The sequence below is a fragment of the Adiantum capillus-veneris genome, chromosome 15, assembly GCF_014529385.1.
Source record: "Adiantum capillus-veneris isolate H3 chromosome 15, ASM1452938v2, whole genome shotgun sequence".
In the NCBI taxonomy this organism is placed as follows: Eukaryota; Viridiplantae; Streptophyta; class Polypodiopsida; order Polypodiales; family Pteridaceae; genus Adiantum; species Adiantum capillus-veneris.
This window is the reverse complement of record NC_140945.1, coordinates 122,783,772-122,807,917: the sequence shown is the minus strand read 5'-3', so window position 1 is coordinate 122,807,917 and position 24,146 is coordinate 122,783,772. Positions and strand designations below refer to the sequence as shown.

Genomic DNA, 24,146 nt, shown 5'->3' with positions numbered 1-24,146 from the left:
AATTTGATTGCATCTATTGTGTTGCGTATGGCTTCAACAAAGGTTGTTTGTGCCCTGGGCATTTCAATGTCTCCAAGAGAAGGATGATTGACAAACTTGCACAAAATATCTGAGCGTGATGCAACATCGAGGGCCTTTGTACGCCGATTGAAGAGCATAACAAGGTCATTGCAAAGTCTTTGACGCTTTGCATTATCAGCACCATTTTGATCATTATCTTCCTCACGTGCTACCTGCTCAAGCTTGTTCTTAGCACGCTGCACCCTCTTTCTCCTAGCATGATATTCCTTGACCGCATCAACACAATACCTAGCACACAGTTCACAGTGAGGGTGAGAGCAGTCACATACAGTGTGAGATTCTAGCTCCATGCTAGAGAGGGAGAGATTGAGCGAGGTGATAGGCCTACAGAGAGCAAGATCAGTATATGACAGCAATAGATGTGTGATAGGCCTACAAAGTAAAACAACAATCTGTGCTCCTACACAGAGAGTTAGAGAGAGACAGGAAAACAAGAGAGCGGGAAGACAAAGAGCTGGATGACGTGCATAGGTAAGAGCTACAGAGCCGTCTTCTATATTTGAAAAAGAGACGTGGAAATAGTAATGGTGTAAAGAGCTGGCTGACGTGCATAGTTAAGAGGTACAGAGCCGTCTTCTATATTTAACAAAAAGCTGTGGAAATTCTATATTTAATTAAAAATCTGTTCAAAAGAATATATCAAATTGAACTAATAGAGATGGTTTTATGTACCGGTTATAAAACCTCTGTCCGGGACAAGGTTTTTGGTCCACCTATTCATGCATCCACCTAATGACCTTGCCAACAAAATCAAAGTGGTTCTACCCTTTCTTGCACTTAGTCTTAAGATGGTTAAATTTTTTGTGTAAAACAAATGAAAGAGAATTAAATAGATAAACAACCTAACATCTCAAGTTCCATAAATTTCCAATCATGCAAAAGAAAGTGGAGGAAGAAAGCAATAAACACCATAAATCAAGTAGTACCAAACAGTCCCAAAGTACCAAAAGTACTAAATGTACCAAACAATCTTAATTTTAAGGAGAAGTACCAAGAAATTCAAATTTTCCAAACAATACCAAAAAAATTCAAAATATATAGAACTACCAAAAGTACCAAAAATTAACCAAAAGTATTTTAACTAGAGTCTTTTATATACAAAACATAGAATTACTAGAAGTACTGATAGCCGTTTTTCAGTTCTTTGTAATTGCCACAGTGAGTTACCTCACCCTACCAAAATCAACCAAACACTGTGGCTATCCCTACCATTTCACTGTACATAGGCTTGCGTGAGTCACGGGACTTTTCCCATATCTTCTTAAAAAACCCTCAATTAGCTAGTCATTGGGCTAGTTGAGCCAAAAATATATATATATATATAAAATATAAGTATATTATGGCCCATGCGTATGTAAATATTTCTTTGTATATAGGGCCTAAATAAAAGATTTTTTCATAATTATTTTGGTATTTATTTAAATATTTCTACCTAGGTGTGTATTATTTATGCTCTGTACATTGCCTCACCATTACCACAATTTTTCCTTACCATTTTTCATACTCTTTATTCCATATAGAAATATTTTCATGTAAGCTTCTCTTATATTTGGTGTAACTCCACCCCAACAAAAATCCAAAAAAAACTAGTTTTATTTATGTGTATATTTTTTCACTATTGTGATTTTTCCCTTCCTACATGTATTTTGTTTTTTTTTTCTAAAAAATTAGAACACCAAAAATATTTATCTTTTTATGGTAGCCTCATAATGAGAGAGATTTCTTTTGACCCCTTTATATTTTTTTCCACTTATATTATTTATATTTGACATGTACATATTTTTTAGACCCCTCAATATTTGATTTTCTTAGTTGTACTATTCACTTATATCATAATCTCAACAATATCTTCAATTATAGACCTACCAAAAAAGGTCAAGGGTAGGTGGCATGCATACATGCACTATGGAGGGCTCACTCTTTGAGGTATTCAAAAGAATCATCCAAAGAAGGACCCCACAAGGACCTTGTGCAGTGGACAACAACGGTCGGTTTTACTGAATTTTTAAAGTTCACTTGCTCTCCGAATTTGAAAAGGTGATACAAACAAAAGTTGTAGCTCGTGGGCTGAACTTTTGCCTCAAATTTTTTCATATTTTTTTGAGCTACGAGCTGTGAGCTATGATTTTATTAGTGGACCCCAGTTTTCCCATGCTATGCAGCCACACTCTCTCTTCTACTTTATCATTTTCCTCTTTCACACACACTTCTCCACTCATCATCCCCACCTCTCTCACCACTCCTCTCTGCACCCTACTCACCTTCTCCTCAACCTTGAAGAATAAGAGAAACCATGGTGAACTCATACCTCCCACACACAATTCCATTCCAAAATTGACCACCTAGTCTCATTTTTCCTCCTCCAATTTACCCATATCTATCAAAAAAACCACAAAATTCAGCCTCTTCTCTTAAAAGACAGCATCATGGTGGTTGATTACTCAGCTTCAATTACCTTGTCTCTCAAGGAAGGTCAAGACTGGAGAAAAAATGTACCGTCAAAGCTAGTGGACCGTCAACAAGCATCAAAATTGGCCCTACTCAAGACACTTGGAGCATCAACCTTGTAAGAAATCCACCTTTTCTTACCTCTTAAGAGTTTTTCTTCCTTATTTGTATCCTACATGGATACTCCCATTGTAAATATCCAATTCCATTTGTAAATTAATACTAACTCTACTAACACTAACCCACTATGAAAAGTCCTATCACCTCCATTTCTCTCCTCTCTCTTTCCCCGCCAACTTCTTGATAATTCCAAGCAAAAGAAATTAGATAAATGGCTGAAAATATAACCCAACCATGGTTAGAGGAGTAACCCTAGCCTTCAAAATTGCTATAAAATGAGGGTGTAGCTAGCACAAAAGGGGGAGCCATAAGCAAGAGCACTATGCTATAGCTTGAGAAGCCAAGCTCAACCTCTCTAGAAGGAGCTCTTGAGTGGAAGCTCATTGTCTTATGCATGTGCATGTGTTGTAATAGGGGATTAGCAAGGGAACTCTATGCCATTTGTAAGAGAGAGAGTGTTCATTCAATTGAGAGTAGGAAATCTATCATTTCTCCTACTAGTGTAAGCCCAACATTTGCTGAATCAAGGAGGGTGGATTTGGACTAAGCTTGGATACTTTGTCTCCCTTCCAACGTGAAGTTATGGACAACAATGATGCGTAAGTGTCTTGGTGTTTTTTGTTAAGTTCTTGATAGCTTGTCTCGGGTGTTGTCATCAATCTAGCCATAACTCCCACATACTGTAAGAGGGCGACAGGGTGGAGAGGACTCCCCTGGCCTTAAGACAGTGATTGGGGTGGTTTTTCTTGTGATGCGTTGTGGTGAAATTTACGCAAGCTATGTTGAACAAATACTAATCTCACTTTGATTTGTCATGACAGATTTGTAAGAAGGTATTAATGCAACAAGCACCCTCTCCCCCTTTTTCTCTCTTTCTTACATATATATATTTATGTTTGCTTGATCATTAACGATACACTTCAAAGCATCCCGAGCACCATCTCTCTCTCTCTCTCTCTCTCTCTCTCTCTCTCTCTCTCTCTCTCTCTCTCTCTCTCTCGTGTTTTAGTGTGTGAGAGTATTCCATTGGTGTTAGGGTTAGTGTAAATTCCTTGCTTGTTTGTGGGTTGCTCTAACGATTCTCCTCTTTTGCGTCCTAGTTCGCTCTTAAACTAGGTGGTGCCCCTTGTGTAGTTGGGATTTGGCTGGGGGTTTGTTGTTTTGGTTTGTGTTGTGTTGTGCCCCAGCCCCATTGAGCAGCACGGGAGCCTTGAAGGGTGTCTAGAGGTTGCTCTTCTTGTTGCCCGCCCCGGACCGCTTCAAATTGGTGCCCCCACTGAGGAACGGCTTGTGTATTTTTGTGTAGAATCAACCTTTAGCATAGTCAAGTAGTTTGCATGAATCACGAAAATTTGTATGATCCCTTCATTCCCATTGCAAGGCAAAAGGTACACATAATTGTTAGTACTAAGTTGCAATTTCAACGTGTCATTCGTAGAATTTTAGGTCCTCTTAGGTTGGCCGAGATAAACGCTTCAGTAAATCCTTTTATTTTGCCTCTCATTAGGTACGACCTTAGTTTGGACGTCTATATTTTTGTTTTTTTTTAAGCATTAGGTCATGCATAGACCATGGATAATGGCCCAGGAATAGAGGTTTTCCCCTTCCATTTCACTCCACACATTAGAATAAACATTGCAATTAGTAGGAAAATCCATTTTCAACAACGTATGGTGTTCATGTTTGGTGCCCAAAGAGTAGGAGAAATTCTTGCATCACCAAACCCTGTCATTCTACCTCTCATCAACTACCACACTTCTTTTGATATACATGTGTTCATTTTATTTTAAAATGAAGTGCAGCCTGGCAAAATAGTGTGTATGTTTGTTTTTTCTTTGTCCAAGTTGTTACAAGAAACAAAAAAACGATCATTTGTTCTAACTGGGAATGTGTGTGCAGTGAAAGTTCAATCCTTAGAGATCTAGCTCTATTACCAATTGAGTTGCAGGAGCAAGTAGTAAGGCGTCTCTCTCATAACAAGAGGGTGGTGAAGTTAAGACGGAAGGTCCTACGCGTGGATTCCATTTTCCTCTTGTTGTTGGGCACTAAGGAAGACCGCGCATTCATCCAACTAGTGTGTGCCCTAAGATTGGTAAATAGAGTGAAATTTGGCGTTTGGCGAGTGCATTTCACCATTGACGAAGACTCTTCAGGAAACTTGCGGCCAGAGTTCATGCTTCATAGACTCACATTTGGTGAATTTTTCCCTCATTTGCGTCTTATTAATAGTCTTCCTTTCGCTTTCAACAAAGGAGATAGGGAGCTATTCAGAGCTTGTCTTAATAAAGAGAGCATAGAGAAGATTGCAAATTTGTATAAATTCTCATCCTTCTCTACTTTCTATGACACTTTGTTCATAGAGACATTGTAAATCTCTTTATGCTTTTGAATGATTTAACCATAATCCTAAGGAGTTTTTGTCCAGGAATTTTGTAGCACAAGTGGAGTCTTTAAATCTTGCAAACTTGATTGGACTTGATGAGGATGTTCTTTATGAAATTGTGAGAAGGTTGCCTCACTCCGACTGTGTGGAACTCGAAGGAAAGGAGCTCCTAGTCAATTGCTACTTTCTCACGGCCTTCGACGAGCATGAAGATCTAGTTTTTATACAAACCGCTTGTGCGTTGGGAATTGTAGAACAAGTGCAATTTATCACTTGGGACGTGGTTGCTCTTTTGGATCCAGAAAATGAAGTTCTAGAGATTTCTGTTTATCGCCTTAGCTTTGAAGAATTTCAACCCTTCCTAGAGCTCATCAATAGTCTACCTTTTTGTTTTGATAAAACAAATCGAGACCTCATTGAAGCTTGGATAGCTGAAGAAGAAAACCTAGAGTGGTATTTTCTTACTTCTTCATTTGCAGGCGAGTGGTTCTAAATCTCTATTGTATCCCTTATTGTAACTCGTGTTGTAATCTTTCATAATAATGGAGAGCCAACGCCAAATGTCTGGATATCCTCTTTTCTTTGGAGAGCCTGGAGAGGATGCAGAATTATTTTTAGCAAATTTCAAGATGTCTTGCCGTATCAAGAGGATAGTAACCGATCAAGAACGTGTAGAAATGTTTGAGGTGGTCCTTAGGAAAGATGCTAGTACTTGGTTTGACTCTTTGCCTGAGGAAGTTAAGGGGAATTACACAGAAGTTTTGAATCGTTTTAAGAGATACTTCTTTGATCCCCAAAACACTCAAAAACTATGGCAAGACATTGTTTCTCATAAGCAAAAAGACTTAGATGACTACTACTTGTACAAGCAAGAGTTTCTACGTCTTTGGGCTCTATGGATACGAAATGTTGCTAACCCTGGTGATGGTGCAGAATTTTTAAAGAAGGAGAGGTTCATAGCCGGACTCTTTCCTGACCTTAAGGTAAAAGTTGAGGCGGGTGCACCTACTACTTTTGATGCAGCTGAAACTAGGGCTGCTGAGAAGTATAGGAAACTCAAGTGCTTAAGGGGAGAGGTTCCAATAGAAGGTCTTAGACCCAAAGGTAAGTCACAAGCATCAACATCTAGGGAGCTTCCTGAGGTAACGTCTGAAGTGATTGAGAAGTTAAATGAATCTTTAAGCAGCCTGTCAATTCACCTTGCACAAACTGTAGGTCCAAAGGGACAAGCAAAGAAGTCAGAAGAGAGAGAACCACGAACTAGGAGAGTCTTGCAATGTTGGAATTGCGGAGAGTCTGGACATGGGATGTATAATTGTCCTTGGCCCCGTGGAGAGCCAAGGAGACCTAAGTTGAATTACCCAGTGATGAATGCAGGAGAAGGAGCTGGTCAACAACCAAGGCTTCTACAAAGTCCAAATGGACCAAGACCACCTCCACAAGGGGTAGAAGGAGTTCCACCTTTGCCAGATCCAAATGTGCATGTGGTAGAGGTGACAAATTCAAATGAGGTTGACATGGAAGCCAATGGCATTAAGCGTGGCCGAGGAAAAGGTAAAGAGAAAGAAGGAGTCACATCACAGAGTGACCATGGACAAGGCAAGAAGGCAAAGGAAACCAAGGAAACCAAGAGGACTCGACGTCGTATCAACCTCCAAGACTTCCCTCTTGGACATGGAATGGCTCCATACAACCTGTTGGAAGACATGAGAGGTAAGGGTCCTGATATCTCATGGCCTCAATTTCTTGCATTATGTCCACAAGTTAGGAGGGATTTAACAAGGGCAATTAGCACTAGGAGAAAGGTGAAAGAGAGTGTGCCTGTTGTAAAAATTGCACAAGCTGAAATGAATGAGGACATTACACCTGTGCTAGATTGTTACATAAAAGGGAGATTGGTTAGGAAAGGTCTAGTGGATGGGGGTGCACAGATTTGCATCATGACAGAGGGACTCATGCAAAAACTAGGCATGCACATCCATGAGACACCTGAAATCAAAGTCAAGATGGCAAACAATAGCAAGGCTAGGTGTGTAGGCATTTGTAAAAATGTCTTTGTAGAGGCCTTTGGCATTAAGAAAGCGGTGGATTTTTATGTTATGTCGACCAAGGGAAGTGGTTATCCATTTATCCTAGGGAGACCATGGCTAATGAAAATGCGAGCTTTGCAGGATTGGGAGAGTGGAAAGCTAATTTGCAGGAACGACAATCATAAGAAGGTTGTCTTTGACATGAAGGAGCAACGCCAAGAGGAGATCCATGAAGAATCATCTCAAAGTGAGACGGAAGAAGGTTGGACCGATAGCACTTCAGAAGAAGAAAGTAGCGGCAGCATTACTGAAGAGGAGTCTTCCATCGAAGTCATGGGGGTAAGGTTTAAGCCAAGCAACCAAGAGACCTCTTGCCAAGGCTTGGAGGAGGTAGGTCCTCAAGAGAACGAAGGTGTTCAAGATGAAGGGATGCTGGAAGGTATGCTATCAACAACACTTACAAAGGATGAAAGAGAGGAGTTCAAATGTGTGCTAAGGAAGTTTCCTAGGCTTTTTGCTGAAGACTACACTGACGTGCGTGGGGTAGATGTTGTTCAACACAAGATTGAGTTAAAGCCTGAGGCCACATCTAAAGCTCAGAAGCTACGAAGGCTAGGAGTTATAAAGGAACAGGCTCTACTCAAGGAGGTAAGAAATCTTCTAGCAGCAGGTTTCATTTATCCAATGGAGAATTCAGAGTGGGTCTCTCCTGTTGTTTTCACTCCTAAGAAAAATGGCAAGTGGAGGGTGTGTGTGGATTACCGTCCCCTCAATGAGGCAACAAAAAGAGATCACTTTCCCCTCCCATTCCAGGATGAGATACTAAATGAGGTAGTTGGTCATGAGAAGTACACTGTGTGCGATGGTTACTCAGGTTACTTTCAAATAGGGATTGCATTAGAGGATCAATTGAAAACAACCTTTATCACTCCTTGGGGTTGTTATGCTTTTAGAGTCATGCCATTTGGTTTGACAAATGCTCCTGCAACATTCCAACGTTTCATGAATATGGTGTTTCAAGCATTCTTTGGAAAGTCAATTAGGGTGTTCATTGATGATTTCTGTATTTATAGCTCAAAATCATTGCATCTACAAAGGGTAGAAGAAGGTTTAAAGAAGCTCTACAACATGGGAGGTCAACTCAACCCTGATAAGTGCCATATAGGTGAGGATGAAGTAATCTTGCTTGGTCATAAAGTTTCTTACAAAGGCATTGAAGTGGATCCTTCAAAGGCAAAGGCTCTTATTGAGCTACCATCACCCAAGAGTCTTAAGGAGGTCATCTCATTCATTCAAAAGGTGAAGTATATGTCACGCTTCATTCACTTAGCTTCGGAGTTGCTTCATCCTTTGCAAAAGTTGACACAACAAGTAGAATTTGCATGGTCTGATGAGCTTGAAGAGTATTTTTGTAACATTAAAGTCATTTTGTCAGAGCTACCAACACTCATGCCTCCTTGTTGGGAGTACACATTCTTTGTTAGCTCTAGTGTTGGAAGGGAAACAATTGGTGTTGTGTTGCTACAACAAGATCCCCACAGTACAAGGATGCGACCCATCTACTTTGCTAGTAGGGTCATGAATGCTTTGGAGAGAGACTACACAGAAGCAGAACTCATGATGCTTTCTCTCATGTTTGCGGTGAGAAAGTTTAGATCCTACCTGCTACCAAAACCTTTTGTAATTCTCACTGCAGAGAATTTGTTCCCTTGGGTGTCATCTCAAATGAATCTTAGTACTAGGATCTCAAAGTGGATTATGCAGTTGCAAGAGTTTCAATACTCTTTCAAGGTAGAAGATAGTGTGCGTGCACAATTGGCAAGGATTCTCACTTATAGGGTGCATGAAAAGGAGATTAAGGTGCCTGAAGTAAAGACCCTACCATTACCACCACCAAAAAGTATTCCTAATGCTTTTACCTTGTTCTTTGATGGAGCTTTTCGTCGAGCCACAGGAAAAGCAGGGGGAGGGCTAGTGTTGCTCAACCCAAGTGGAGAGGTGGTCATGAAAGAGAAGTTCAATCTACCAAGTTCAGCTAGCAACAATGAAGCAGAATACGACACACTAATTCATGGTTTGAAGATGTGCATTGGACAAGGGATACAACGCCTCATGGTAAAGGGAGATGCACTTCTCATTGTTAAACAGATTTTAGGTATTTGGGCATGCAAGAATGAAAGCTTACGGACAAAAGTTCATGCCATTCGTAGATTGTTTAATCAATTTGAAGAAGTGCAACTATATCATATTCCTAGGAAACAGAATGAAGATGCCGATTTACTTGCACAGCAAGTAGTTACATGTGTTGAGAAAGAAGTGCAGGTCATCATGGTGGCAGCAACTGTCAAGCAACCGGGATACCAGGGATTGGAGTCATTGACTCCCATTATTAGCTACATTTTGGAGGGCGAGTTTCCACAAGACTTCACGAAGGCTCAGAAGAGGAGACTCATGAAGAAGGCAAGCGCATATCTCTTCCTAGAAGGCTCCCTCTATCAAAGAGGGAGGGATCAAGTATGCAGAAGAGTACCAACTATTGAGGAAATTTCAGCCATTCTAAAAGGTTTGCATGAAGAAGCATGTGGTGGTCATTTTGCCCAAGAATTAACTGTGAAGAAGATTTTGCTTGCGGGGTATGTTTGGCCAAGTCTGCATGTGGATGTCCAACATTGGTGTAAAAGTTGTCACAATTGTCATGTAAATGGGAATAGAATATTGGTTTATGGTCCAAGGCAAATCGTGCTTGCAAATGGACCCTTTGAAAAGTGGGGCATTGATGCTATGGGTCCTCTGCCTAGGACAAAAAATGGTAAACTCTACATTCTAGTGGCTGTAGACTATATGACTAGGTGGGTGGAAGCACAAAGTGTGGCAAAGGTAAATGAGAGGACAGTGAGCAAATTCGTCTACACTCACATTTGTTGTAGATTTGGCACACCTTTGGAGATTGTTTCTGATAATGGTCCAGGGTTTAGAAGGGGATTGCTCACAGAAGTCTGTGAAGAGCTTCACATTCTACATCGTCATAGCACACCATACTACCCACAGTCAAATGGTTTGGTGGAGAAGGCTAATGGTGTCATTGCAGGAATCATTAGAAAGATGGTGCAAAACAAGACAAAATTATGGGATGACTTCTTGGATGGTGCCTTGTGGGCATATCGAACCACATATAGGGAAGCCACGGAGTTCACACCATTTCACTTGGTCTATGGTCAAGAGGCTTTGCAGCCTATCGAGCTCAACATTCCAACAATGCGACTTCATGGCAAAGGAGCACAAGATGATCAAGAGGTATGGATGGATCGACTGCTTACCTTAGCTGAGCTTGAGTGGAAAAGAGAAGCAGCATACGAGTGCTATAAAAGGAAATCCACACAGACAAAGAAGAAGCTTGATAAGAAACTGAAGGACAAAGGCATCAATGAAGGAGATCTTGTGCTAAGGTATGACAATCGACTCGATAATCGTTTTGATGCCAAATTTGAAACAAGATGGCAAGGGCCATACATAGTCAAGAAGGCTTTCAATTCAAGTTACTATCAGCTTATGGACTTGAATGATAAAGAGCACTCCAGGAAAGTAAACGGGTATCGCTTGAAGCCCTATTTGAGTCGCCTTCTACCAAAGGATCTACCAAAGATCTGTCAAAAGGCCACTGTCTCATGTAAGTATTGTTACATGAAGCATGAGTGTAACTCTAGCCAAAATTCTGAGGGGCCAAACAATAAAAATCTCGTCAAGGACTCTGAAGCACTCTCTTTGGAAAAGATGCTCTATGATGGTACATGAATATACCATCATCCAAGGGGAGGGCTAATGATAGCCATTTTTCGGCTCTTTGTAATTGCCACAGTGAGTTACCTCACCCTACCAAAATCACCCAAACACTGTGGCTATCCCTACCATTTCACTGTACATAGGCGTGCGTGAGTCACGGGACTTTTCCCATATCTTCTTAAAAAACCCTCAATTAGCTAGTCATTGGGCTAGTTGAACCAAAAAAATAAAAAATATAAGTATATTATGCCCCATGCGTATGTAAATATTTCTTTGTATATAGGGCCTAAATAAAAGATTTTTTCATAATTATTTTGGTATTTATTTAAATATTTCTACCTAGGTGTGTGTTATTTATGCTCTGTACATTGCCTCACCATTACCACAATTTTTCCTTACCATTTTTCATACTCTTTATTCCATATAGAAATATTTTCATGTAAGCTTCTCTTATATTTGGTGTAACTCCACCCCAACAAAAATCCAAAAAAACTAGTTTTATTTATGTGTATATTTTTTCACTATTGTGATTTTTCCCTTCCTACATCTATTTTGTTTTTTTTTTCTAAAAAATTAGAACACCAAAAATATTTATCTTTTTATGGTAGCCTCATAATGAGAGAGGTTTCTTTTGACCCCTTTATATTTTTTTCCACTTATATTATTTATATTTGACATGTACATATTTTTTAGACCCCTCAATATTTGATTTTCTTAGTTGTACTATTCACTTATATCATAATCTCAACAATATCTTCAATTATAGACCTACCAAATAAGGTCAAGGGTAAGTGGCATGCATACTTGCACTATGGAGGGCTCACTCTTTGAGGTATTCAAAAGAATCATCCAAAGAAGAACCCCACAAGGACCTTGTGCAGTGGACAAAAACGGTCGGTTTTACCAAATTTTTAAAGTTCACTTGCTCTCCGAATTTGAAAAGGTGATACAAACAAAAGTTGTAGCTCGTGGGCTGAACTTTTGCCTCAAATTTTTTCATATTTTTTTGAGCTACGAGCTGTGATCTATGATTTTATTAGTGGACCCCAGTTTTCCCATGCTATGCAGCCACACTCTCTCTTCCACTTTATCATTTTCCTCTTTCACACACACTTCTCCACTCATCATCCCCACCTCTCTCACCACTCCTCTCTGCACCCTACTCACCTTCTCCTCAACTTTGAAGAATAAGAGAAACCATGGTGAACTCATACCTCCCACACACAATTCCATTCCAAAATTGACCACCTAGTCTCATTTTTCCTCCTCCAATTTACCCATATCTATCAAAAAAACCACAAAATTCAGCCTCTTCTCTTAAAAGACAGCATCATGGTGGTTGATTACTCAGCTTCAATTACCTTGTCTCTCAAAGAAGGTCAAGAGTGGAGAAAAAATGTACCGTCAAAGCTAGTGGACCATCAACAAGCGTCAAAATTGGCCCTACTCAAGACACTTGGAGCATCAACCTTGTAAGAAATCCACCTTTTCTTACCTCTTAAGATTTTTTCTTCCTTATTTGTATCCTACATGGATACTCCCATTGTAAATATCCAATTCCATTTGTAAATTAATACTAACTCTACTAACACTAACCCACTATGAAAAGTCCTATCACCTCCATTTCTCTCCTCTCTCTTTCCCCACCAACTTCTTGATAATTCCAAGCTAAAGAAATTAGATAAATGGCTGAAAATCTAACCCAACCATGGTTAGAGGAGTAACCCTAGCCTTCAAAATTGCTATAAAAGGAGGGTGTAGCTAGCACAAAAGGGAGAGCCATAAGCAAGAGCACTATGCTATAGCTTGAGAAGCCAAGCTCAACCTCTCTAGAAGGAGCTCTTGAGTGGAAGCTCATTGTCTTATGCATGTGCATGTGTTGTAATAGGGGATTAGCAAGGGAACTATATGCCATTTGTAAGAGAGAGAGTGTTCATTCAATTGAGAGTAGGAAATCTATCATTTCTCCTACTAGTGTAAGCCCAACATTTGCTGAATCAAGGAGGGTGGATTTGGACTAAGCTTGGATACTTTGTCTCCCTTCCAACGTGAAGTTATGGACAACAATGATGCGTAAGTGTCTTGGTGTTTTTTGTTAAGTTCTTGATAGCTTGTCTCGGGTGTTGTCATCAATCTAGCCATAACTCCCACATACTGTAAGAGGGCGACAGGGTGGAGAGGACTCCCCTGGCCTTAAGACAGTGATTGGGGTGGTTAGAGATTAGAGATAGAATATGACACTAATACAATTGGCAAATTGTGATATCAAACTAATATGAAAAGATGGATACATAGTAGCTAATGATGGTAGTGAGTAAGTTAATACAAAGTGTGTATATTGCCTTCTTATATAGGCTAGAGGGAGAGCATCTGATGACCTAATCAATGATGTCAAATGTGTAGGCTTCCAAAGTAGAGGGTGTTCTCACTTGTGGTGGTGTGGATGTATCACACACCCCAACAACCCTCCCTTTGTGTGATGTAGTAGCACCCAAAAGTAAAAAAGGTGTCCTCCCAGAGAATTGTCAATTTGGTGTAAGATCAAAGTCACTACATCCTTCCTAGAAAATTTTCAACTGGGTGTAGGATCAAAATGTGCACCTCCCCTAGAGAATTCTCGGCAACTAGGTGGCCTGAGGGATTCACCATGAAAAACTTACCGCACCACGTAAGTGCAGGGGAGGGGTATTTTTTTACAAGTTACATAAGCGTATAAGTTAGGGGCAGGCCTCCAATAATTTATCTCTCAAGCTTAAAAATAAGGGAGGGCATATCATATTTAGGGGGAGGGGGACCTGACTCGGGTTGATTACTTGTAACGATTGATCATCGGTGTGCACTAGAACTCGAATGAATTTTAAGAAATTTTTTTATCATGTTTTTTATTTGGAGCATGTCAAGGGTTGATTTACACCATCCTTGGATGGGTCAGAACTGGATGAGTAGCCAGAGTGTAGGCTGATCGGGCATATAGTTTGTTAAACTTAGAAAAATTGAGGGTACGTCTAGTTATCAATAGAAGTGGTTCCTTAGTATATTGTAAGTCGCTATGCTACACACTCTTTGACTAGTTTTACTTAGTTAGATCATGTGAGACCTAAATTTTATATGTAAGATAGGGGTATGATAGTTTTCTTTCTTGATTTTTGTATAAGCGTAGAAAGGGGGGTCATATTCCCTAATATGACTTGTATATACGAGTTTTATAAAAGTTGTCTGCTCGCAGGTGGCGTCCCGTTTTGTATATAGAGTGAATCCCTCGGGCTAGGTGGTAGGTCAATACAAATGGTATTTTATTAAAGGTAAAGTCCTACTCTAAATTTTTCAAAGTATGTTGTGTTGGATTTTGTTGCTAATGTCGACTGCAAAATTGTCATTGTCGTTGTTGTTGATGCTTCTTCCCTTCAAACGTACCGTCGGAATTAAAGTGGATGCCGATGTTGGCGGGCATATAAAGCAGAGATTGTGCAATTGTGTGCAAGGATTGTCTTACCCGATGTCGGGCATTGTCTAATCCTTGTACAAAGTTGCTTGTTTTATGAAGCCAATGTGATATTCTTTGTTCCAATGCAAAGGGTTTGGTGCAAAATGCTAGGATATGTGTGTGCAAATGCATGTTGTGGGGCTTCTGGGCCTTTGTAAATATGAGAATTAAATTCTTTCATACATGTCATTGTGTTTTGGGAAAAATCCTCCCATTCAAAATCTTCTTGAATTTGTTTGGTGTCTGGAAGACAGCATGGACTGCTTTGTTCGGCCATGACCATGAGCCTTTGTAGATTGAGGTAGTCCGAGAATGTCAAGATGGAGTTTTTTTGTGGGAAAGGCCACCAGGTGGAGGGAACCTAATATCGAGGTTTGTGGTGGAAGGGGGTCTTAGTGGATTAGGTGTAACTGCTCAAAAAATGGTTCGCAGAACTGTCCCCAAGTAGACCTGAAAATAGTCTTCAAGGAAGTTGAGTGCCGTAGTCTTGATGTTCGGTCAAAGAACCTTCCTTTCGTTGTGTGACCAGTGGCTGGAGGACTTGCTTTGTGAAGTTAAGCCAATAGCAAATCTTTTGAAGTCCACCAAAGTGCCTAAAATTAGACAACAAGATTCAACCCTACGCCCTCGGTGTGCCCGAAATAGTGCAACCATCGTAAACCAAGCCACCTTGGAGGAGGAGGGGGTGGAGGAGAAGATCTGGTGGCTTTGTTGGCCAATGACACTACAAGAGTTTGTGTGCTCTTGTGACGTTGTTAGTGACAGAAATACACTGGGTTTTTATAGCCCCCGGTGTCGCTAAAACCGTCGCTAATAGCGTCGCTATATGCGTCGCTATAAGCGTCGCTATATGCGTCGCTATAAGCGTCGCTATATAGAGACGCTCATAGCGACGGTTATAGCGACGTTTACACAGAAGTCTATAACGACGCTCATAGCGACGCTACAGAGCCATAAATAGCGACGCCCGAGAGAAACATTTTTTGGTGACAGGGCATTGAATGCCCTGCCACCCATCAACCATATTGTACTTGATTCACTTTTTAAAAAAAGTGCAAGGGTAGATAATAGCCCCAAAATAGTCACCCACAAGACGCATTGTTTGCAAAATTGACAAGCGTAAAATTGACAATTGTACACATCATAGGCAAAATGAATTGATTGGCAAATGTAATAATGACAATTGTACAACATCATAGGCATAAAGAATTGATTGGCAAAAAGAATTGATTGGCAAAATGAACTGCGGTGACAAATGTAATAATATACATGGTTCAAAAAGACGTATAAAATCCATCTCATGATACATAAGCTATGAGAAACCCTAAACTAATGCTATCTAGCTACGGCTAAACTGACGTCGTCTAGTCAGACGTCTCATCGCGTCCAAGCGGCATATCTGTCGGATTCTGCAAAAAAAAGACAATAAGACAGCTTTCAGTAAGTATAAACATATAACGAAATTTATAAAACAATACAAAAAATAGAAAAGAGTAAACCCTAATACTAACCATGCCGCCGCGAGAACTGAGAATGTCCATCAGGGCGTTTAAGCCCTTCCTGCCTGCGTACTCTTGCTCGTACGGTGTGGGATCACGTCCTGTCATCGACCACTGTCAAAACATACAAAGATTACATTATGTTAGAATTAAAAAACTCATAAACCCTAAACTATCGAACATAAAGAGCAATGCGAAAACACTTACAAAATCGGCCTCAAATGATGCCCATCCACCGCTCCCCAAGTGGTGCAAGCTCCCTGTCTCTACTTGCGCTCTGGCTGCATCCTTTTGTTGCTTCCACTTGTCGGGATTCTCGCGCGCTGCTTTCTTCGCATTCTTCCAATCTTCTTTGGCCAGCCAATCTGGCCTGTTCCACCCATGCTTGATTGCTTTTTGCACTTCGGAACACTTGTGTTTGCAGTATTCGCACATTCGAATCTTCATCAGGTCTTCATTGAAGCGCTGATCCCGTGTTGGAACGGGAAAACTCATCATGAAGTATGCTGATGACTCTGTCTTTTAAATCACTTGGTACTTCACTCCATTTGTTTAGTATGTAGTGTCTAAACAGCTGAGAGCAAAGACCACGCATGCGCGAGATCACCTTCTTGCCGTCATCATCCATGATGATGCCGCCGTTGAAGTCGACGGAGTAAGGCAAGCCCTTTGGCCGGTGACATGTGAACCTCGGTGTCCCGGCAGGGGTCTCTAGGGGCGTGTCAATGGGGGTACAGACGTCAGGTGTCTCCACCGGCGTCTGGGCCCCGAAGCAAGGAGTGTCGAGTGGGGTGGCTCCTGGCGGAGTCGGTAGAGGTGTGTAGCTGCTAGGGACAGTCAGCCGCGCAAAACCTAGCGTAGATGGCGATGCTGTGGCTGGTGTGAGGGTGGGCAAAGAAGGGGAGGGTAAAGAGCCTCGTCGAACACGAGGCGGTGTGGAGGCATCGGCGGCGGAATCCCCACAACAACCGCCACCGCCACCACTAGAGCGCCGGTGTCTAGACGAGTGTGAAGATCGTCTCGTCGACACCAAAGCTTCGGAGCGCCGAATGCTTCGAAAGAGAGGGAGATGCGGATGGAGTAGGAACGCGCGATGATGCACCAGAGTGATGACGCTCCACATACCACTGTCTCTGCTGCGGTGACAAAGAAGAAAGAAACTCCTCATCATCCATACCTGCATTAAACACACGAATATTTAAACTTAATATTGAATGAATAGAGTAGACAATGACGCAAAGACCATTAAATACAATGACGTAATGACGCATATAAATACAATGACGCAATGAATTGAGTGATAGAAGAGGCAAGTCGAAAACTCAGAATTTTCAATCAAAAGATGTGAGCGCGAGTAGAAAAGAGCGTTATACACCATGCAAGGTACTTAGAGAGCCAGAGCTTTTACAACACGGAGCAAAATTGTTCAAATACAATATTTGTGGCTTTAAGAGATCTCTCTCTCATTCTCGCATAACTCAGCATAACTTCCTAATCTATATACAGCTCTCCGTTTAAACACATATCCTCTGTTTCATTTTGTAGCTCCTCTGCATGCACCCCATATAGAGTAGTAGCATCTTGATGCTCGTCTGGCACCACCGCAGCGGCTTCTGATTGAGCATCTTCTCTGATCTCCTCCATTGATGCCATTGTGATTGGCACATGGTAGCCTTCATACGTCCTTGCACTACGAGGGGCTACCTCTATGACGTACCACCAGTTTGATGTAGACTTTGTAGAATGAAATATTACCTGCCAGAGCCACATAACTTACATGAGAGCTTTCAAGCACATAACTTGTAAAAGGGGGATGTTAACTATTTACATACTTACTTGTTCACAATGCTCGGGTAGTATGAAAGTGTCTCTTAGGTCAGTCCATTTCTTTGTAGAAACCACCTCAAGAAAACCAGACTCTCTATCTACGCACAGTAGCGTTGCGACCCTCCATGATTATCTTGAACCATTGCACGTCGAACAAGTCGACAAAAAATCCTCTGTAATCGATCCTCAAAATCTCTTGTAGCGTGCCGAAGTAAGTGAGTTCCGCCACCACAGGATCTGCATCAGAGGAACGTCGTCGACTAGACTGTTCAAATTTTGCCATGATTCCACAATCTTGAGTAAAACGCTTTTTGTCGATCCGTTCCACCTTAAAATGTCGACCTTTACACCATGTTGTTGTGTATGACTTATACTACAACGAACAAAGATTATGAGTGGTCGTTCAAACGTTTAGAAATAAAGTCACTAGCTAGTCGTACATTGCAAACTTACCTTGGTCGCGCAACCCCGAGAGTACTCACACTCTTACTCAGTCACTTCGTCACCGCATTGTTGTGCACTTTTCAATTGGTTGTGCAACCATCTTAAGCTCATGAATGTTGGTAGGCTCTCCAGACCCGTCGGATAGTGCATCGGTGGTCGTCTTCCCCGTCTCCACTCGATTCGTGTCCTTTGTCGCTCTTGCTTTGCATCCTCATATTGTGAAATCCACTTTTGCATCACTGGATTGTGAAGCATGCAAAATCGGTTGATTTTAGCCTCTAGATCTTCCGTCATCTTCTTCTCAACACCGAGATTGCACATGACAATCCCAGATATGCGCTCATCATCTATGGTTCGCCATAGCGTGTCCCGGGCTTTATCAAATCCGTCTAGCCACTCTCCAATGTACACTAGGGACTCTGATACCAACCAACCTTCTACCATGCTACCCTCCGGACGTGCCTTTTGACGCACATATCCCTTAAGCGTTTTCATGAAATGTTCTAAGAAGAACATCCATCTGGAATGAACTGTGCCAGCTATTTCCACCTCATCAACTATGTGAACAAGAAGATGCACCTGAATGGTTAGCATGGTATTAGAAAAATGTTTCTCAAACATGCACACAAGCTCCGCAGCATTTAGTTTGGCGAATGGTATGGAGTCTACGTTGATCTCTTTTTGTGATATCCATTGCACCAGCTTTGCAAGTTTGTCGAGAGACAAACATCCCTCAATGGCAACCGGTAAAATAAACTGTAAAGTATGTGCAGCAATGATATTAAAGTCCACATTTTATGCAATGATATTAAAGTCCACTATGAACGTACCTGACACATTTTATGCCAATCGTGTGACTTCAAACCGGTAAGCTTTCCTTCTTTAGTAAAACACGTTCGGAGCGAGTGCATTACGCCAGTGGGGGTCCGCAAAGATCGAATGGTCTCTTTTGCTTTGCGTTCTTGGGCTCCTGTGAAAATCCATGGTGCTTTAGGGAGTTTTATCGATCCATCACACGCTGTTTGTGGCCAATATTGCTCCATACGATCCACATTTCTAAGGTCAACTCTGGCTCCCAAAGTATCTTTCTTGCCGGTCAGATGGTCCCATAGTAGATTACCCACATTCTTGAATATGTGCATTGGATCGAGCAAGTGATTGATCATGAGTCGGGGCCAGTATGGTAACTCGTACCATAGAGATAGTCTCTTCATCCCTGGAGGCAATCCGTCATCGCACATCTCCTTCTGCTCTAACCATGCTTGTGCAGACATCCTTGGTGGCTCTCTTCCCAAAAAGCCATCGCGTAACACATGATTCTCTGGAAGATACGCTTGATGACCTTCGTAGATTTGCTTCTTCAGTGAGGGCGCCCTACATGCATTCAGTCTAGGTCCACATGTGACACATGCTCTGTATTCGCTTATTTAAAGCCCTGCATGTATACACATGATAATAGATCAACTATGGGAAAAAACAAGATTTACAGTGTCTGAGTGAGGAGTGTCAATAGATCACTTGAGCATTCTGTTAGCCCGAGATAGTCATGCATGGTCCACATTAGAATGCCTCTGATCAAAGCATTCCGTCGTCCTGTGTGTCGGCTCATATCCACCACCTCTATGCCAATCCACAATTGTTGTAGCTCTTCCAATAGTGGACAAAGATACACATCCATATTCTCCACTTTATATCACCCTGGCACAATCAAGCTTAGCCATAGGTGCCCCTTCTTCGTAGTCAACCACGGGGGAATGTTGTAGTTGACGATGACAACGGGCCATACACTGTAAGATGTTGATCTTTGACCAAATGGATTTACGCCATCCATAGCCAGGCCTAAGCGCAAATTTCGAGCTTCCCTCGCAAAATCCGACCATGTTCCATCTATATGTTTCCAGGCTGCGCAATCTGCAGGAATTCGTAGCAAACCATCCGAAGATTTATTCTCCTCATGCCATGATGCTAGGGCGGCCATGGACTTACATTCGAAGAAATGCTTGATGCGAGAAAGCAGAGGAAAATGTCGCAAAACCTTTTGTGGAATTTTTGTCCCGTGGAGATCTACTCGGTATCTTTCGGAATCACATTTTGGACACTTCTCCATGTCTATGTATTCCCCTCTGAAAAAAATGCAGTCATTAGGGCAAGCATGGATAGAATTGTAATCCATCCCCAAGTTTCGCAAAATCTTTCTTGCTTCATCTCGGGAATCTGGCATCACATTGTCAGCTGGTAGTATGTGCTCTTTAAGCAATCTACACAACATAAAAATACGATACAGTCGTGTAAAAATCTATCACCTCATTGTACATTTAGATTTTTATTAAAGTAAACTAATTGTAATAGATCACCTGAAAAGCGTTGTGATGCTGGTGTCACTCCATCCAAACTTTGCCTGCATGTTGAGAAGAACCAGGAGTGCTTTCAATCTAGACATACGTGCTCCATTATACAATGGCGTATCGGCTTCACTTTTCATATCATCATAGATAAGCTTTTCTGAATCCATGATCGTCTCGATCATTTCATCAATCTCGGGCTCAAACATTGCCTCGTTGGGAATGTGCTCTGCATGATCATCCCCCGAGCTGTCAGAGGCTACATCTTGTGGCCTCACATATGCTGCTTGACCAAAGCGCCTGCGAACACGTCTATTGGGTTGCAAGATTGCTGCTTGTTGGCCAGCGTCAGAGTCCGACGAGTTATAATTGGCAACAACTCGATCTATAATAGATGGATCGAACTCACCAAATTCGCGAACGTGCTGCAAAGAAACACGTCTTGTCCGTCGCACAGCATGCTTGCATTGATTACAAGGACATAAGACCCTCGTTGAGAGATAGGTGTTTTGGTTGGACGGTCCCACATCCTCGTCACTACTCATAATGAGGATAAAAATCTTATAACCTGGACAACAAATTTAATATTCTATTGGAATTCTTCGTCTTATCTCTCTCTCTCTCTCTCTCTCTCTCTCTCTCTCTCTCTCTCTCTCTCTCTCTCTCTCTCTCTACCTCACATTCTCTAGTCATGTCCAATCCCCGCACACCTCAGTCTAGAGGTGCACGGAGATCAGAACCACCCAGTTATAATCTCGTCTTTATTGGTCAATACCTATATTTGTGGGTACAAGAAATCTACAGACCCACGTCTACATGATACTGCATGTAGTGGACAAAACCCCTTTGCCTCTTCTCTAGCTGTAGCACTTCAGAGCATCTTAACATCTTTTCACAGTAGATCTTTTCACTGTTCGTCTAACTCTAAACCCTAAACCGTAAGTAATTCTTGCGTGGACTCGATCTAACGTAAATAAGCATAAATCTAAATAAACGTAAATCTAACTAAAAATAAACCTAAATCTAATTTAACGTAAGTCTACATCTAACCTAATCTTTAACGTCTTTTGGGATAGTTTCCTACGACGTTAAAACTCTCTTCTTCTTGTGTGTGTGTGTGTGTGTGTGTGTGTGTGTGTGTGGGTAAACCTAAGTCTAATCTAATATAACATAAATCTAAATCTAACGTAAATTATGTTATATTAAAAACAAAGAACTAAACTAACAGGGATTATAAGAACCTTAAAACTGATTTAACACATAATTTTTCAGATAACTCGGCAAGAGTTGGCATTCTCATCACTAAAGATGTGAGAGTTAACTTCCGGCGGTGACGCTGCCTCATCTCCATCCACATCTGACGACAGCAATTGGCCCTTTGGACCGTTCTTGCTCTTGTTACTAACTTTGAAGTTGTTGAATGACTAGAGGTTGTCTAGATGGTCATTGTCGGGGATGTAGTGACTCTTGCCGCCCTGAAGATCCACCTTCTTCCCTATCTTCTGAAGACATTTCACCAGTACTTTTGGATCGACGGATCCCACCATGAGTGAAGGCAGCAATACCCTATATTCCATTGAGGGCTTTCTTCACCCGCTTCATGCAGGCATCGCAGTCTATGGAGACCTAAATCTAATCTAATATAACGTAAATCTAAATCTAGCGTAAATAAACGTAAATCTAACTAAAAATAAACCTAAATCTAATCTAATTTAACTTAAATAAACCTAAATCTAATTTAACGTAAGTCTACATCTAACCTAATCTTTAACGTCTTTTAGGATAGTTTCCTACGACGTTATAACTCTCTTCTTCTTGTGTGTGTGCGTGTGTGTGGATGTGTGTGCCAATAAAAAGAGATAAATGGTATAACCTTTCTATCACCCATGCCAAGTATGATAGATTGGTTATGCCATTTCCCTCTTGAATAATAGGTCTTGAGTTCAACTCCTCGTCGGCTAGATCTTTAGGTTTTTTAATTTTAATTAGTTTCCTACGACGTTAAATTAGTTTCTCTCTCTTTCTCTCTCAATGTGTGTGCGTTTTTTTGTTTATGCATGTTTTCTCTCTCTTTTCCTCTCTCAATGTGTGCGTTTTTTGTTTATGCATGTTCTCTCTCTCTTTTCCTCTCTCAATGTGTGCGTTTTTTGTTTATGCATGCTCTCTCTCTCTTTTCCTCTCTCAATGTGTGTGTGCATTCTTTGTTTATGTATGTGTGTGTGCGTTTTTGTTTATGTTTGTACTCTTTCTCTCTCTCTCTCTCTCTCTCTCTCTCTCTCTCTCTCTCTCTCTCTCTCTCTCTCTCTCAAAAACACTATGTGTGTGTATGTGTGTGTGTGTGTGTGTGTGTGTGTGTGAGAGAGAGAGAGAGGGAGAGAGAAAGAGGGGAAGGGAACATGAGAGTGAGGAGAGGGAAGGAGCATACCTGGCTCTCCTTCCTCTCCTCGTGTGTGTGTGTGTGTGTGTGTGTGTGTGTGTGTGTGTGTGTGTGTGTGTGTGTGTGTGTGTGTGGGGAGAAGAAAGAGAGAGAGAGAGAGAGAGAGAGAGAGAGCGTTACCTGCTCCTTGCTTGAGGGTGTCGAAAAACTCAGATCTGAGATCTGAGTTTTTGGGCGCTCTCTGTTATTTTTTTTAGCCCAGCCGGCGTCGCTATGAGCGTGGCATATTTACTTGTAAATTTGCGACGCTCATAGCGACGCCGGGAAATTTTTATTTTGAGCGTCGCTGTGTGAGCGTCGCTAATATGAATAGCCTCTTGTAGTGTGAGGGAGGCAATGGTGTTGAATTGGTGGCCCTCCCCTCCCAAAAAATAAGTTCGCTCCAAAGTTGTCTTTGACAAGATCGCTCTATATGCTACTCCATCACATCCTTTCTGCCCTTCCCCTTGGCATTAGTTGTAGTCTTGGCATCAAGAAGATGGCTCCATGCACAGTTGGCATGTCTTCATTAGAAGCCTTGTCACTTAAACAATTGGAATATCTTTATCAATAGCCATGGCCTCATTGAAAAGTTGGAATATCTTCATCAATAGCTTTGGCCTCATCAACAATTGGTATCCCATCATCACTAGCCTTATCATTAGCAACCTTTGCCTCTATGTTGTCACCTATGTGCGGCTCTTTATCATCCAATTGTATGGTCTTCAGTTGAAACACATGGGTTGCCCTCCCCATTATTACCCCTTGGTTGTTGCTTGTTGTGTCACAAACTCTCCAAGCCTTGCTCACCACCCAGCTCGCCTTCCAGAACATTATTCTTCAAGTCCCATAGAACATCTTATACTTCCTTCATAGTATCATCTCGAGAAAACATAATGCCAATAACTGGCTTGGTAGGACATTGGCCCTCCTTCAATTCCTCTTCACACTTTGGCTCTTGACACCGTATGTGTCTATCTCTCCAAGGACACAATAGAAAAGCATTAACAAATGTTTTGATCAGATGACACAATCATCACAAAAGATTAATCACCATGCACAAAACCTACTTACATAATCTTCAAAGTAGAGTCCGCACTAATCCACACCTTTGCCTCCACGTGGATTGTACTGTCACAACCAACTAGGCTTAGCACAAGAGGTATTGTTTTGCAACCAAACACTAAATCGTAACGGCTGATACTAATATCACAAGGAAAGCATGAAGGTACCAACAACATATGAATTCTTCAAAGACTACCCAAAAGTGATGCATAAACCAAAGACATGAA

General features: G+C 41.4%; 1 protein-coding gene across 4 annotated transcripts; it reads right to left on the bottom strand.

The window, feature by feature from the left end:
* Nucleotides 1-15,524: 15,524 nt before the first annotated feature.
* Nucleotides 15,525-23,440, bottom strand: LOC147441417 (uncharacterized). 4 transcript variants are annotated; one of them, XM_086483064.1, is made up of 8 exons: nt 22,996-23,440; nt 20,451-21,006; nt 18,927-20,354; nt 18,106-18,852; nt 17,662-18,025; nt 16,033-17,580; nt 15,838-15,939; nt 15,525-15,735 (listed from the first exon to the last, which is right to left on the bottom strand). In XM_086483064.1, the coding sequence occupies exons 6-8, from the start codon at nt 16,321-16,323 to the stop codon at nt 15,691-15,693; spliced, it is 438 nt and encodes a 145-aa protein (XP_086339190.1). In that variant the 5' UTR covers nt 16,324-17,580; nt 17,662-18,025; nt 18,106-18,852; nt 18,927-20,354; nt 20,451-21,006; nt 22,996-23,440; the 3' UTR covers nt 15,525-15,690. The 4 variants fall into 3 exon arrangements, 2 of the variants coding, with proteins under 2 accessions (XP_086339190.1, XP_086339188.1); XR_015184319.1 differs by lacking the exons at nt 15,525-15,735; nt 15,838-15,939 and having other exon boundaries at nt 16,329-17,580; XM_086483062.1 differs by lacking the exons at nt 15,525-15,735; nt 15,838-15,939; nt 17,662-18,025; nt 18,106-18,852; nt 18,927-20,354 and having other exon boundaries at nt 16,329-17,002.
* Between the last annotated feature and the right edge of the window lie 706 nt (nt 23,441-24,146).

Bases quoted from the DNA above. Each gene is read 5' to 3' on its own strand.
- LOC147441417 (XM_086483062.1), bottom strand. From the start codon at position 20,983: ATGAGTAGTGACGAGGATGTGGGACCGTCCAACCAAAACACCTATCTC.